The sequence below is a fragment of the Sinocyclocheilus grahami genome, unplaced genomic scaffold (assembly GCF_001515645.1).
Source record: "Sinocyclocheilus grahami isolate Dianchi unplaced genomic scaffold, SAMN03320097.WGS_v1.1 scaffold188.1, whole genome shotgun sequence".
NCBI lineage: Eukaryota > Metazoa > Chordata > Actinopteri > Cypriniformes > Cyprinidae > Sinocyclocheilus > Sinocyclocheilus grahami.
The window spans coordinates 921,471-938,034 of record NW_015505367.1 but is presented as its reverse complement, the minus strand read 5'-3'; the positions used below and the strand labels follow the sequence as shown (position 1 = coordinate 938,034).

The window sequence follows — 16,564 nt, the reverse complement described above, 5'->3', positions numbered from 1 at the left end:
TGTTTTGTTCCAGAATGAATCAGTGTTTTTGAATAAATTTGTTGAGTAAATTATTGTTTTGATCTAGAATGAATCAGTGTTTTTGAATGAATCTGCTGAATGAATTATTATTTTGATCTAGATTGAATAAGTGTTTCTGAACAAGTCTGTTGAGTAAATTATTGTTTTAATCTTGAATAAATCAGTGTTTTTGAACAAATTTATTGAGTAAATTGTTTAATTCTAGAATGAATCAGTATTTTGAACAAATCTGTTGAGTAAATTATTGTTTTGATCTAGAATGAATCAGTGTTTTTGAATGAATCTGTTGAATGAATTTTTGTTTTGTTCCAGAATGAATCAGTGTTTTTGTCTGTGGAACAAATGATTGTTTCACTCCAGTGTTTTTAAACAAATCAGTTTAATGACAGACAGTCACTTGTCACCACCTACGGGTGGAACAACTGCAGAAAGAGTCATTGTAAAGTTATGTGCCAAAATAATATATTACAGTGCTAAATAACATTCATTTTGGTTTTAAATGCACACTCCACTTGTGGAAGTGTTTGTAAGCTGAAAAATGCTGAAACTGGTTTCAAACAAGATATGTTTGCATAAAATGTTTTTACATGTCATTCAGACTACTAAAATATCATCTGGTTCGGTTCTAAAGGAAACGTGAGGTGTTTTAAAAGAGTACATTTACTAAATGCCATTTTTGTCAGTTCTAACTAACTTATCCCTAAACCTAAATTGAATTGATGACTGCCCTTACCTCACTGTACCGGTTGAACATACGAATAACCTGATCAGCCAGACTAAAGACGTTTCTCCAGTCAAAGTTTGTCATGTTCATATATCTGTCCTGCTCTGGGCCATTGTGCAGGAAGTTAAGGATGTCTTTGGAGGACAACTGTGTTTCTTTAAGACGCCTGTCCAAAAAGTCCATCACTGTGGGGTTTCTAAGTGTGTCCTGCAGTGGGTTGGAAAGAGAGAGAGACAGTTGTGAAAACGGTTGTGCTGCTTAGTTTTTGTGGAAACCACAATACATTTTTTTGTTTTACTTTGATTAATAGAAAGTTCAAAAGAACGGCATTCATTTGAAATAGAAATCTTTTGTAACATTATAATTGTTTTTACTGTAACCTTTGATCAATGTAATGCATCCTTGCTTAATTTAATTTCTTACAAAAAATTCTTACAGACCCAAATATTTTAACTGTAGTGTATACAAAGACAGTATTTAAGAATTAAATCACTTATAGATACGTATCATGACAGATAATAAAATATAACAACCTAATCTCATGACAGATTACACAGAGACCAAAGGAGGACAGTGGATTGTATATTCAGGAGATTATTGGAATAATGTGGCATGTGAAGGGATAAAGGGAGGTGTGTGTGCATGTGTGTATGAGATGAAAAGAAACAGATACATTACCCGTATCATGTTCATTTGAACGCTGTTCTGAAAGAATTCCCAGAGCTGCGGACCCACCTCTTCCCAGACCTTCCCCATTTTCTGCAACCTCTCTAGCTCCTCAAAAGTAGTGTTGGCCTGGACAAAACATACACACACAAATTCATATGGATTGTCAGCATCACACTGTATATGTACAGGGCACCTTAACCTGTCTACAGGGATGCACAATAACAAAACAACTGACTCAGCAATGTTCCAGCTCATTGAAACAAAAACAACAATCCAGATGGAAAAAAATATAAGTGTAGCCTTGACACACATAATTTAATTGAAGCACACAATATGCTCTTTGGATCATCTCAAATAATGCTGGAGAACATGATATTCAGGTTTTGCACAAATTTGTGGAGTTCGAGTGCTGCTGTCATTAAAGAAAAAGTAGCATTTTCAATGGTGGTCAAAATTGTGGGATTGGTCACTTCAGTTACTGAAGTTACTATCAGTTACTTTTTTCAGTAAGGTTGCATTAAACTGATCAAAAGTGACAGAAAAGACATTCGTAAGATTGTATTTATTTGTATTTCATATAAATGTTGTTCTTTTGAGCTTTCAAAGAATCTGAAAAATGTATCATGGTTTCCATGATAAAAAATATTAAACAGTGCAACTGTTTATCAACATGATAGTAATAAGAAACATTTCTTGAGCACCAAATCAGCATATTAGAATGATTTCGGAATCATATGACACTGAAGATTTGAGAAATGGCTTATGAAAATTCAGTTTTGCCATCACAGGAATTAATAACATGTTAAAATATATAAAAATAGAAAACCGCTACTTTAAATTGTAATAATATTTCACAATATTACAGCTTTTACTGTATTTTTGATCAAATAAATGCATGGTGAGCATAAGTGACAACTTCTAAAAACATTTTAAAAATCTTACCGACACCCCAAACATGTGTATGTAGTGTATGGTTTGATTGTCAGTGGTTACAAGACAGTGCATGTGTGAAAGTAGCCACTTTTTAATATCTTTCTGACAGCTGGGGAGTCTGGGGTGTAGAGGATCTTCCCCATCACCAGAGGCTTCACTGAATTCCACATGATTTTCATAACAGGGTTCGACTCTAGGTTCTGCATCAATGCATTACAAAATGGAGCTGTGGGCCAAAGAGAGAGTGAAAGAGAAACAGAGCAAGAAAAAGAAAATAGAAAACCGCTACTTTAAATTGTAATAATATTTCACAATATTACAGCTTTTACTGTATTTTTGATCAAATAAATGCATGGTGAGCATAAGTGACAACTTCTAAAAACATTTTAAAAATCTTACCGACACCCCAAACATGTGTATGTAGTGTATGGTTTGATTGTCAGTGGTTACAAGACATTTGGATATTTGTATCTTACACTTTTTAATATCTTTCTGACAGCTGGGGAGTCTGGGGTGTAGAGGATCTTCCCCATCACCAGAGGCTTCACTGAATTCCACATGATTTTCATAACAGGGTTCGACTCTAGGTTCTGCATCAATGCATTACAAAATGGAGCTGTGGGCCAAAGAGAGAGTGAAAGAGAAACAGAGCAAGAAAAAGAAAGTGAAAAGAGAAATTAGAACAAAGCGAAAGTGAAAGAGAGAAAAAAGTGAAATCAACAGAACAGACAGATCAATAGCTCTCACTTGCTGTCGTGTCATAGGTGTAGCTGTCGTGTCCTCTGGAGCTGTTGATGCCTAGGAAAGCCTTGTAGTTGTTGTCCTCATACCAATTAAAGGAGAAGACCCGGGTGATCTCACCCTCTGGGTATCCGCAGAAGAGATCCGATACAGTGGACATCAGCTGACTTAAGGACGAGGGACCCCCGGACTGGAAGATGGAGTACATAACCCGCATCAAGTCCTGGGAGCTGGGCCTCTCCACAAGCTGTGAGAGGAAGGCCATTTTAGTAAATATAAACTTTTACAGCCTGATTTTAAAAATAAACTATACATAGCAGCTACAGTATGTTAATTTATGTATGGGCCTTAAATGCATCAGGGCATGATAGCTGGAGGAAGTCAAGATTTTCACTACAAATCATATGATAATATTAGAATGCTTTAAAGAACTTTTTGAGCTTGAGTCACCAACTACTTTCATTTGATGGGAAATAGCAACTTGGACATTCTGCTGAACATCTCCTTTAGTTATTCAAAGAAAATCACTTGCTGTCGTGTCATAGGTGTAGCTGTCGTGTCCTCTGGAGCTGTTGATGCCTAGGAAAGCCTTGTAGTTGTTGTCCTCATACCAATTAAAGGAGAAGACCCGGGTGATCTCACCCTCTGGGTATCCGCAGAAGAGATCCGATACAGTGGACATCAGCTGACTTAAGGACGAGGGACCCCCGGACTGGAAGATGGAGTACATAACCCGCATCAAGTCCTGGGAGCTGGGCCTCTCCACAAGCTGTGAGAGGAAGGCCATTTTAGTAAATATAAACTTTTACAGCCTGATTTTAAAAATAAACTATACTTAGCAGCTACAGTATGTTAATTTATGAATGGTCCTTAAATGCATCAGGGCATGATAGCTGGAGGAAGTCAAGATTTTCACTACAAATCATATGATAATATTAGAATGCTTTAAAGAACTTTTTGAGCTTGAGTCACCAACTACTTTCATTTGATGGGAAATAGCAACTTGGACATTCTGCTGAACATCTCCTTTAGTTATTCAAAGAAAAAAACAAACAAACAGGTTTTAAGCAACCTGAGAGTAATAAATGCTCAGAGAACATTTGTGTTAACTATTTCTTTAAGGATGCAAGCCATTATGACTGATAACACCACTCTTACATGAGAAGACTTATAATATAAAGCTAAATATAACGGATAGACACTACCATTCAAAAATTTGGAATCAGAAAAGATTAATTTTTTTTAAAGAAATTAATTTTATAGAAATTGTATTCATCAAATTGATCAAAAGTGACAATAAAGTAATTTGTAATGTTGCAAAATATTTCAATTTCCTTAACAGTAAATGCTGTTCTTTTAAACTTTCTATTCATCAAAATATACTGTAAAAATGTATCACGGTTTCCAGAAAATACTAAGCAACACAATGGTTTGCAACATTAATAATAAAAAAATAAAATATATTCAATTTGAAAACAGTTACAGTATTTTAAATTGCAGTAAAATTGTAATAATTGTAATAATAAATGTAATAAAATTTCAATAAAATTGCACTGTTTTACTGTAGTTTTTATCAAAAAAACAAAACATTTTCAAATACATAAAAAAATTTTTTACCGACGGTAGTGTACCTATTCATTCTTTATACTTAATTTTATAAAACGGATAGTTCCGGTCCTTGATTCTGATTGGCTGAGCCGCGTTCGAAGCTGTTGTAAATTACTCTACAAACATACACCTTTGTTTACTCTGTGTAAACAGAGGTTGCCCTTGTCCTTGGCAACCACTTTGATGCAACCACAACTGTTTCTGAGGAACTACATTGTTTGGTGGAAAAATACTGTGTTTATTAATATCATTTCACTTTATTTGCTCTGTTTTATTTTGTGAAACCTTAATACGTATATAGAATAGCTGTTTTATATAAGCAATAAGACGTGGTTTACAGTGAATTTATAACAGCTAAGGGGGTCGTGCCTAACAAAGCCCCTTAGCTGTTATAAATTCACTGTAAACCATGGCTTCTTGGGGATTATTACTTTATTTTAGAATAACAGCACAGTTTAGAATAATATCACAATATTTTTGAATAAAACAGCCCTGCACACTTTTAAGGCAAGAGTTATGTTTATGTCCCCAAATTGTTTGACCAGCCTCGTCTGAACCTCTCTATCCAGGTTTACATGTTTTATATGCCAGAAACTATTCTCAAAACACAACAACGTGGCAACCTAAAGACGCACATCCTTGAAGAGGATATCCCTAAATCAACCCTAAAGCACAGTTGTGGCTGAATTTGGCATCCTGGAGGTAAAAATAAGGTAAGAACCAGGTTTGCATTTAATCCCATTTTAACTCAGCCATGTGCATGAACAACTGGTAAACTCTGTATAGAAATAAAGATGTTTTTGTCCATACAATGTCCAGTGTTGTTTTGAACCCCATTGACTTTCATTGTACAGACAAAAACAGATTCAACATTCTTTAAAATATCTTTTTTGTGTATTTCACACAGACTGAACCACAAAGCCTAACAATCACTGCTCTCTCAAAATACGAGGCCAGCCGATTATCGGGGTGAACGTGAGATCCAGCACTCTTCAGTGGGTCATGAACTCTAATGCACACCATGAGAGCCAAAATAAGTCAAACCAGGTCAAGATAAGTGGCGAAGATTTCCATAGAGGCTTTCAGCAGGAGGAATGAGTCATTGCTCAACCTCCACTAAACTAACACTTTACCTCCCTACTTCCCATTTATACACATTCATACTGATTTAGTGATGGGTGATAGCATTAGTTGGCCAGGATTTCTGTCACCCGAGCAAAAGGGAAAGAAATGTACTCCACCTACAGGATGTGACCTCAGTGGAATGCACTTTCACATATTTGTGAAACAGGAGTGATGATACACATGCATGAACTGGTCATATAAACACTTTCTGTCCTCATAAAGCACACAAAATGAGGTTATGGTGATTTAATAAAGAAACTGAGGTTTATGTGATAGACAAAAATGATCTGTAACACACACACACTTTCCTAATGTCTCTCATAGAGCTTTTTGAAGAGCTGAAGGGAAGTGTGGAGCTTCCTGGATGCTAAAATAATGGTCTTAAAAGGGGGAGAGGAACTGAGCTTTCTCAAGCTTTCCCGTACCTCCTGAAGCTTGTCGGACAATGCTGAAAGCACTCGACCCCAGAACTGCAGGTCTATCCCGGTCGTGTGGCTATCCAGCACCATGGGCAACTGAACACAGACAGAAAGAGAGACATTTGAGTTCATATTAACCTTACAGTTTGTGAAGCATATTAATGACCACAAATGTGCACAAACCAAGTAGAAATAGAATGTAGTCAAATACTGATTTCATTCATTTGAGTACATCATTCTAAACATGTTTTTAATACCTTTACATTATGATTTAAATACTAAAATTAAAAACTGTTAAAAAGTCAGTAAGATTTTTTAAAATGTTTTTGAAAGTAGTCTCTTATGCTCACCGAGGCTGCATTTATTTATTTAATCAAAACTACAGAAAAATAGAAATAATGTGAGATATTATTGCAGTTATATTATTGCAAAAATAACGTTTTAGCAACACAGTTACTAAAAATAACACAATTTTATATTTGAATTATTACTATTTTTTATTTATTTATTTTTATATGTAATGTAATACAATTTATTTTTTAATATAATTTTATTATGATTTTTAATTTGTATATATTTTAATGTATTTTTCCCCCTGTGATGGCAAAGCTGAATTTTCAGCAGCCTTTACTCCAGTCTTCAGTGTCGCACTCTAATATTATGATTTGGTGCTCAAGAAACATTTCTTATTATTATCAATGTTGAAAACAGTTGTACTGTTTAATATTTTTGTGAAAACTGATTTTGTTTTAGGATCTTCGTTGAATAAAAAGTTAATAAGAAATCTTTTGTGACATAAGTGTATTTACTGTTGATCAATTTAATGCATCCTTGCTGGACAAAAATATAAATTTATTTTGCAAATGGATGCTAAACACAATTTCTAAACTACACAGTCTCCTGAACATTTAAATGTTTTGAATATCTGTGCTTTGGAGAAAAAAAAAAGAAAGTAAATTTTACAAAAGAGGGGGGAACATGTTCCATTTTACTGCAAATGATTAATAGGTACATGTTACTCTAAAGGGGGAAAATGTTTTCATAATCATTCATCAAAATATAATAACTTGCTCTTCCTCTGAAATGACTTTCTATCGGCACCACTACAGGCAATACAGGCAAATTGATAATATTAAGCAAAAGCCAAAAAGCTCTCTGAGCAATGTTCTTGATTTATTGTGGCACATAAAGTCCACTTTTCACCATCCAATCAAACACCCAAAGAATAAACTCCCACCCTAAATGTTGCGATTATCTTGTTTCAGTCTGAACTATTACAGAAGTAAAGTAGATTGCGATCAGAGTCCCATGTTGACTTAAAAGCACTGGGCTTATGAAATTCTGAAGCAGATGAAAGCTAATTTTTAATGACTGTGTTTAATCACTGTACAGTGATATGGTCTCTAAAGACACAAGTAGAGAGATGCAAGATGAGCAGAAACTTTTTCCCCGAAACGTGAACATTATCACGAGAGAATGCAAAACTGCATAAAGAACAGAAACTGCTTTCTCAGCTGTCCTCATCACCTGAGGGAGTGTCTTCTTTAATCTCATTAGTAAATGAGGTCAAGCAGTGTGTCATCATGCTAACGCTACCATCTGCTTTAATCTAACCCTGAGTAAACCTCACAGACAGAGAGAGAGAGAGACTTATAAGTAGTGTTGTTTCAGCAGTGGTATTCATAGGCCTTCTAAAATCTAACAACAGGTAAGTAGGTCTGGCTCATGATCCGCATTCTTAGTTTAGTGCACCACCAGCAAACACTTATGATGTGTTTAGAACAGCTTTTCCATAATGCGTACAGCTACTGTATACTGCGTACTACAGTGGAGAACATAATGATTTACTGTTGAATCTAAGCTAAATATTTCCAATCTGTATGAAATATGTTTCAACTTTCTCTGCAACAAAATTGACTGGTTTTCTCTGCAGTGTCCATTTAGAGACATTTCAAAATCTAAGAACAATTTATGAGCTGGACCCACAACTGGGTTACAGTTGAACTGTTCTAAATCTATAAAATGTATAAAATAGCCTAACTATTCAATTTTATAACTACTCTATTATATTTAGAAATGTAAGTTATTATAATGATACACTCTTAAAAATAAAGGTGCTTAAATGGTTCTTCACATGCAGCGATGCCATAGAAGAGCCATTTTTGGTTAAACAGAAACATTCAGTCAAAGGTTCTTTAAAGAACAGTCTCTTTCTTACCTTTTTATAATCTGAAGAACCTTCTTTGGCCACAAAGAACCTCTTGTGAAACAGAAAGGTTCTTCAGATGTTAAAGGTTCTTTATGGAACCATTTAGAGAAAAAGGTTCTTCTATGGCATCGTGAAGCACCTTTATTTTTAAGAGTGTAGTGTAATTTAGTGTCAAATTATTTTTAAAAATCCTGTCAAAATATACACTGTCATTCAAAAGTTTGATAAAAATACAATAAAAGCAGTACTTTTTACATTACAAATGTCTTTACTGTTATACTTGATCAATTTAGCAGGGCTTTGCTAAATATAAGTTAAAGAGGTGGTTTACAGTTTTTTTTCTAGGCTTGATTGTGTTTATGGGGTGCAGTCTAACATGTGTAAATGCTTCGTTTAAAAAAAACATAATTTTTTACATAATTTACCTTTATTCTACACCTCTCTGTCCCTTCTCCCATAAACACGCTGATCATTTCCTGCTTTTACGAAGCCCCTCCCTCAGAAATATGTGATGGGCTCAGATTGGTTAGCTGGCCCAGTGTGTTGTGATTGGCTAAACCGCCTCTAGTGCACGTCTGAATGTCCTGCCCCTCACCTCAGTGGCATGTGCTCAGGTTGTATTGTAAACAATGGCGTCGTCTATATTGCTTATCAGTTTGAGCCCGATTGAGACGCAGAGGATATTAGTGAAGAGGAACGTGCAGACCCTGTGCAAGCATAGCTCATAATGGTATGTTTTTTGATTGTTGTTGTCTCATACTTTTAAATTTGCTGTTATTTGTAAATGCTACTGCTTCTGTTATCTTTTAAAATATATGGTTTTATTTAAAGCTGACTAAAGGTTTAATACAGTATGGCAACCGCAAGCGCGTCCATGTATAGCGCTTCTCATAGCTATGTGAAAATAAGTGTATAAATGGAACAGTTCATTGTTGTAACACTTTAGAATAATGGTCCGTTGTTAACAAGTAACTATGCAGGAAGTAATAGGTAGTACTACATTAACACTTAACTTAATACTATTAACTAATAGAGAAGCGAGATTAACTAAGCAGTAAGTAGTAGAAAATTTAGGACAAAGGTAGTTCCTTATTAGATATTTGATAATTATTAAACAAAAATATCCTCATTGAGAACTACTTGTGAACTATGACCAGTTAATAAAGAATAACCAATTAATTACTAATCACAACAGTAACGTCTTAAAAGTGAACAATTGGGCTCTTTGTGGAAACTCATTTATGAATTTGATATCCCCCAAATAAGTCGGCTACATTTTAAAATTGTGACTACTACTCTTACAAAAGGATGGATGTTCAAACTTAAACATAGAATAATAACAAAAATGAAAATTCATTTAAAAATGTTAATAATTAAGAAGTGATGCTGACAAGCTCATGATTGAATTAGTTCACAATTATGATATCTGCTTCGTGTCAGTTCAGTATGAATGTATCCTACTCCAAAAGACCTACTGGTAAAATAACACTAGTCGGCTACAGGTTGAAATTGTGACTACTACTCTTACCAAAGGATGGATGTTCAAACTTAAACATAGAATAATAATAAAATTGAAAATTCACTTAAAATGTTAATAATTAAGAAGTGATGCTGACAAGCTCATGATTGAATTAGTTCACAATTATGATATCTGCTTCGTGTCAGTTCAGTATGAATGTATCCTACTCCAAAAGACCTACTGGTAAGATAACACTAGGGCTTCACACAAATGCATGACTGTACAGTATTACGTCCTCGATCTTCTGCAGCCGTTGCTGGGAAAGGGCACACATGGCATTGTGGACCCCATACAGCCCTCCGCGACTGGGGAAGATGAGGAATCGCTCCAGAAGAGCCTGACTGCAGGCGATCTCTTTCAGAGTCAGATCTGGGACTCCATATGCAAACTGGAAACACAGGAGATGATTGTTAATGAAGAAGTAGTTCAGCATGTCCATGTTTTGGAAGAATTTGGTGAAAAATCTTTGAAATTTCTGACTTTTGACTGCAGAGTTTGGTATCTTGGCGAATCTGAGCACAATGTGAAACATTGCTAAGATGTTTTTGACACTCTAGAGGACATATATGAGATTACTGGGTTTTTTTTCTCAGACTTTGGTTATATTTGCTCTATATGTAATCTGCTGTCTGAACGAAAATAAATTGGATATTATCTCATTTGTGTTTTTTAGAGTAGTAATCTAGTTACAAGATCAAAAACAACTGTCTCAGCATGTTCTTGCAGAAATAAAAAAATTAATCTTCAGATGGCTTACGATCTGGTCTGACTCATCAAAAAGTGTCTTAAATTTGTCTTTAAGAAATCATTCAAATACAGGCATTTGGAAATATCTATACATTATTTATGGTGTGTTTCCCAATACGTTGTGTAGGATCAAAGCAGCCTACTTAAGAGTGCTTGAATCACTGAGACAATGGGCTACACCATAAATTAATCTGTGTGTGAGAGGCCAGCGTGAAACAAAAGAAGACGCATGTCACGAAGACACTGACATACAAACTCAGGAAGGACTCTTAGTGACTGTTAACACCACAAAACACCACATGAATCCACTAGATTTTGCTGGAAACATCTAGTAAATCCCCAAAGGAGAGTTTGAGGATGTGACTGTGTGACAGGATTCTGCTTGCAGTGGAAGCTGTTAAAGCATTTATGAAAACAAATGGCTCACAAGAGAAGGAAGCTAATGTGCTTTTTTAAAAAGCAGTTGCCTAAAAAGCCAAATTTGCAGTAACGTACTTGCTCCATCCGCACTTGTGCATTTGTAAGATCATACACCACAACCTCTGAAAGCCCAGCGTCCCGCAGCAGGAATGACGTTAGACCCTCGTCGTCCTTCAGAATGTGCTCTACCTTCAGTCCTTTACCTGATGGCACAAAGGAAAGGAAAGGACGTGGAGGGAAAAATAACATCATGTAAGAAAATGATAAAAAAATGTGTCACATGTAAGAAAATGTGTGTCCGTGCAAAACTCACCGCTGTTTTGGTTGCTATGTGTAAGCCTAAGTCAAATGGTTGTCAAGTTTGTTGGACTTATTTGAAATCATCAAAAAAAAAAACTAAATCCTTTAAAGCTTTACTTGAGACGCAAGTAAACAAATACAAATATTCCCTATTTCTGGCCTATCGGCAAAATGGAAGAATGCATTCCACTCCTTCTTAAATGAAGCACTCTTAACACTGCAGAAGTGTGCTGACCAGCGTGTAATGACTTTGACATATATTCATTTATAGGACAAACTGTGCTAACAAAGTGCTTGAATGGATCACTTGATTACTGAATTCTTTTCTGAAAGCTTTGTCGCTCAACAGGACTCTGGTGTGCTGAAAGGTCACGACATGAGAGTCGTGTGTGGAGAAAGTGCTCAACTAACCAACTCCAGTTAAAGGTGTTCAGAGGTAAACTACAGGGCTGTCCTTTTGGTTGACAATATGAAAATAAATATTTTACAAATATTAAACTATGACTTAAAAAGGTGTAAATGATGATGTGATGACAACTGAAAAAGTTTTTGGTCCTAATTGGTACTTGAACATTTCTATCAATACTCCCATAAAAAAGTTTGTGGTGCAAGACTTACTTTTTGTTTTGTTTTGTTGTTGTTTTCTTTTGTTGGTAACACTTCAGTGTAGGGACCAATTCTCACTATTATTTGGTTGCTTATTAGCATGCCTATTATTATATTGGTTATTTATTAGTACTTATAAAGCACATATTCTACATGAGCATATTCGACATCCCTAATCCTACTCAATATCTAAACTTAACAAACTATATTACTAACTATTAATAAGTATTAAATTAGGAGTTTACTGATAAATTTACTGCAAAATTTTGTAGTTAATAGTTTGTTAATGGTGAGAATTGGACCTTAAAATAAAGTGTGACCATTTTGGTTTTGTTTGTTATGGTTTGGTTTGATAAAAATGTGTCATTTGCTAAAAATGACAGTAATTCTTTTACATTGTTTAAACAAGATTTAACAACGTATGTTAATGCTGTTCTTTTAAACATTTTAAGAATCCTGAAAAACTGTGTTACAGGTTTCCACAAAAATATTAAGCAGCACAAATGTTTTCAACACTGATAATAATAAAAAAATAATAATAAAATGTTTTTTGAGCAGCGAACCAGCATATTAGAATGATTTCTGATAGATCATGTGACACTAAAAAATGTGGCTGCTTTAAAAAAAAAACACAGGAGTACATTACATTTTAATTTATATTATAGATTGTAATAATAATAATTGACAAAATTACTCTTTTTACTGTGTTTTTGAATTAAAAAAAATGCAGCCTTGGTGAATATAAGAGACTTCCAAAAATATAAAAAAGAATAATAAAAATAAATAAATAAATCTTACTGACCCCAAACTTCTGAACAGTAGTGTAATTATATTAAAAAGAGCAGCCAGGATATTTAACAAAATTTCACCTCATGTTCCACAGTGGAAGGAAAGTCATACAGGTTCCGTATGACATGAGAAATCATTTCCCTCTGATTTTATGGCTAACTCACGGCTAGAAGTATATTTTACAGGACAAACAAAATATGCTGATATGAGAATGTGTCCTATTTAAAAATTATCTCCATATATTAAGATTTTGGTTCTTAGACTTAGGTTCGCCCTGGACTAGTCAGGGAGGGCACAGGAAAAGGAAACAGGTATGAGGGGAGTGGAAGTACAAGAGAGGAAATGCCCACTCTCTCCATCCATCACTCAGATCCATTAAAGAGGTCCCATCAGTTCCTCTGAGGGCCGGGTTAATGGGTCAGACAGCACATGCTCCCCCTGCCCTACATACCTGTCACCAGAGCAGGATTGGTGCGTAGCGTCTCCATGAAGTTGCTCAAGACGGTGGCTTCATGCCACAGACGGCCGAGCTGACGGAACTCAGTGTCATTGAACAGCAGCTCCTGTGAATCTTGGTAAAACCGTGCCAGTCTAAAGAGGATAGAAAGAAATGAGCAACAACAATAAACTGGAACTTGGATTCAAACTAACTTAGTCCATTAAAGACAAACATCTCCCAACATTTTCCGGTATGAACTTGAAAAAAAAAAGTGTATCTATAATGCGATAAGACTAAATTTACAATCCCAACTGTTGGTTATCGAGCCGTTGGATGTCCTGCAAAACTCCTCTGCACTGGAAGAGTAATTTTTCCTCCTAACTGAATTGTGTCAGAGGAATATTTCTGGACGCCTACAACACAAAATGTGCAAGCTAGGAAAATCTTTCAGATTTGAGATGTGAAGGAGCGTCTGACTCACATGGAGTTGTGGTAGTTGGAAACGACCCCAGGCGACTCTCCTCGAGTTTGATGGCGAAAACATGGGTTATTAGCATTGCAGAAAATCCCTTGAATCCAAGGCAGGATTCCCGTTGAGGGCATAGCCTTGCTGGGAAAATGACCTGCATTTACAGATATGATGAGTAAGTCCTCAGGCACCTCACACAGATGCTAATGAACTTTCAAGCTGTCTTGTTTTTCTGAATACCATTATCAATAGCTGGCTGAGAGTGTGAAATTGTACAACCTAAAGTAACGATACTATAATGTTTATTCTTACATTCATGTTGGCGATACAGAGGATTGGCTCTTCGTAGCCACACAAGTCCAATGAATAAAAACACAGGCCACAGAATCTCAACCAGGAAGCGAATCTGTGTGCAAGTGACAAGAGAGCGGTTTGTTCAGAAACATGTCAGATCTGGACGTAGGATTTTAGTAATGATGAAAACAACACTTTACAAAAAAGCTCAAGTTGCATACCATGAACCAACAGTAATAAACAGTACTTTTCTACAGCATTTATTAGAGGGATAGTACACCCAAAAATGAACATTTTGTCATCATTTACTTGCCCTCATGTCGTTCCAAACCTGTAAGAGCTTCTTTCTTATGTTGAACATAAAAGAAGATATTTTGAAGAATGCTGGTAATGAAAGAGTTTATGGTACCCATTGACTTCCATAGTATTTCTTTCTAAGTCAATGGGGACCAACATCTGTTTGGTTCTTCAAAATTCTTCCAAATATCTTCTTTTGTGTTCAACATAAGAAAGAAACTTATACAGGTTTGGAACGACATGAGGGTGAGTAAATGATGGCAAAATTTTCATTTTGGGGTGAACTATTCCTTTAATGTAGTTCACTGTGAATTTCTACATGTTAATGCATTTATAACATTTCAAGTTGTACAAATTAATATACTAAAACTATCTCAATCAAAATTAAAATGTCAAAAACATACAATTAAGATGTAAACTGAATCTTATTTTTCCCCCATTCTCAACAATTATTGTATCGATTTCTATAATTTATTGTTTTATCAACACACTCAGTTTCTATTAATAAAAAAGGATGTTTTAAAACAAGCAGCTTTTGTAATAATTAACACAGAATTAAAGGAAATGTATGGGCCTAGATAAATGTTGTATTAAATTATTGTTCCATGTTATAAATATTGTTCCATGTGCATAAATAATGCATGAACCTTAAAGAACGTCTCGGTTACGTATGTAACCCTCGTTCCCTGAAGGAGGGAATGGAGACGTCATGTCGGAGGACAGACTAATTGGGATCTCGCTTAGAGGGACCAATCTACTTCGAGTGTAAACTAAACGAGCCAATGCACATTGGCATGCGATTATTGCATCCAGCTGCTGCTGATCACAGCGTGAGTATAAGTAGGCAGCAGATGCAGTGCATATTCAGGTTTTCGCTGAGGAGCCGAGCCGGTGACCCGGCCGCTCAGCGGTGGTACAGGAGCTGTGGCGACGTCACGTCGGAGGACCGACGAATTGGGATCCTACCAAAAGGCCACAGCTACCGCCCCTTCCAGTGTACTGTGGGAGCCATCTACGCCCCTACTTTTTGGCGTAGGCCAGGGCCTGCAGTTCACCACCTGATCCCTGAAGGGAGTAGCGGGAACCTTGGGCATGTAGCCGGGTCGGGGCCTCAGGGTTACCTGGGAATCAACCGGCCCGAACTCTAGGCATGAATCGTTGACCGAAAATGCGTGCAGGTCCCCTATCCTCGTGATGGAGGCCAATGCCAGCAGGAGCAAAGTCTTCATTGAAAGGAACTTCAGCCCCACCGCCTGCAAAGGCTCAAATGGGCCCTGCTGTAGTGCCGTGAGCACCAGACTCAGGTCCCAAGAGGGTATAGAGGGGGGCCGTGGAGGATTTAACCTTCTCGCCCCCTTAAGGAACCTAACGACCAAGTCATGCTTCCCCAACGACCTCCCTTCTACGGGGTCGTGATTAGCAGCGATTGTGGCGACATAAACTTTAAGGGAGGAGGGAGACAGCCTTCGCTCCAGCCCTTGCTGCAAAAAGGACGGCACAACTCCGATCGGGCATCTCCGGGGGTCTTCTCGGCGAGAAGAACACCACTCAACGAACAGGTTCCACTTCAAAGCGTAGGCGTGTCTCGTAGCCGGCGAGTTGCGATAAGCGATGGGAGCGCAGACCACCTTGTCGGTTGATGTACGCAACGGCCGCTGTGTTGTCCGTGCGGACCAGTACATGCTTGCCTCGTAAGCGCCCTTTGAGACGGCCCAGGGCAAGGTGCACTGCCAGCAACTCGAGGCAGTTGATGTGCCAGTGCAGTTGGGGCCCTGTCCAAACCCCTGACACTGCAAGCCCGTTGTACATGGCCCCCCAGCCGGTGGTTGAGGCATCCGTGCAAACCACAGCATGCCTGGAGACCTGCTCCAGGGGCACTCCGGTATGTCCGGTAACAACTCCATACCGAGAAAAGAGATCCTCTGCGTTGGGGAGAGTTTGCTCTTTTCCCAGTTGACCCGAAGGCCCAACAGGCTGAGGTGTGAAAGCACCAAGTCCCTGTGCTCGCACAACTGATCCTGAGACTGAGCGAGTATGAGCCAATCGTCGAGGTAGTTGAGAATGTGAATGCCCTGTTCTCTCATGGGAACAAGGGCTCCCTCAGTAACTTTCGTAAAGACACGGGGCGACAGGGACAGCCCGAAGGGAAGGACCTTGTACTGGTATGACTGCCCCTCGAACGCAAACTGCAGGAATGGCCTGTGGCACGGAAGGATCGAAACATGGAAGTACGCG

At 37.2% G+C, this 16,564-nt stretch overlaps 3 protein-coding genes across 3 annotated transcripts in view; all 3 read right to left on the bottom strand.

Annotated features, from left to right (window-relative positions):
• Nucleotides 1–700: 700 nt before the first annotated feature.
• Nucleotides 701–3,353, bottom strand: LOC107594682 (retinal-specific ATP-binding cassette transporter-like). The gene is made up of 4 exons (XM_016284818.1): nt 3,095–3,353; nt 2,824–2,963; nt 1,424–1,540; nt 701–952 (listed from the first exon to the last, which is right to left on the bottom strand). The coding sequence occupies exons 1-4, from the start codon at nt 3,351–3,353 to the stop codon at nt 728–730; spliced, it is 741 nt and encodes a 246-aa protein (XP_016140304.1). The 3' UTR covers nt 701–727.
• Nucleotides 3,354–3,602: 249 nt separating this feature from the next.
• Nucleotides 3,603–7,976, bottom strand: LOC107594681 (retinal-specific ATP-binding cassette transporter-like). The gene is made up of 3 exons (XM_016284817.1): nt 7,944–7,976; nt 6,247–6,336; nt 3,603–3,857 (listed from the first exon to the last, which is right to left on the bottom strand). The coding sequence occupies exons 1-3, from the start codon at nt 7,974–7,976 to the stop codon at nt 3,603–3,605; spliced, it is 378 nt and encodes a 125-aa protein (XP_016140303.1).
• A 2,194-nt stretch (nt 7,977–10,170) lies between these two features.
• The window catches only part of abca4a (ATP-binding cassette, sub-family A (ABC1), member 4a), a 19,693-nt gene continuing 13,299 nt past the window's right edge, over nt 10,171–16,564 (bottom strand). Inside the window, exons 3-7 of the mRNA XM_016284816.1 lie at nt 14,051–14,144; nt 13,751–13,892; nt 13,282–13,421; nt 11,211–11,338; nt 10,171–10,356 (exon numbers count right to left, since the gene is read on the bottom strand). Of these exons, the coding sequence (XP_016140302.1) occupies nt 10,171–10,356; nt 11,211–11,338; nt 13,282–13,421; nt 13,751–13,892; nt 14,051–14,144 (690 nt within the window). The remainder of the gene's footprint in view (nt 10,357–11,210; nt 11,339–13,281; nt 13,422–13,750; nt 13,893–14,050; nt 14,145–16,564) is intronic.

Excerpts from the sequence above, each read along its gene's own strand:
- LOC107594682 (XM_016284818.1), bottom strand. The coding sequence starts at position 3,353 with ATGGCCTTCCTCTCACAGCTTGTGGAGAGGCCCAGCTCCCAGGACTTG. Across the intron at positions 2,964-3,094 it reads CACCTATGACACGACAGCAA|CTCCATTTTGTAATGCATTG; the intron begins GTGAGAGCTATT and ends TTTGGCCCACAG. Across the intron at positions 1,541-2,823 it reads TCAGAAAGATATTAAAAAGT|GCCAACACTACTTTTGAGGA; the intron begins GTAAGATACAAA and ends TGTTTTGTCCAG.
- LOC107594681 (XM_016284817.1), bottom strand. The coding sequence starts at position 7,976 with ATGCGGATCATGAGCCAGACCTACTTACCTGTT. Across the intron at positions 6,337-7,943 it reads GCCAGACCTACTTACCTGTT|TTGCCCATGGTGCTGGATAG; the intron begins GTTAGATTTTAG and ends GTCTGTGTTCAG. Across the intron at positions 3,858-6,246 it reads TGTCCGACAAGCTTCAGGAG|CTTGTGGAGAGGCCCAGCTC; the intron begins GTACGGGAAAGC and ends TTCCTCTCACAG.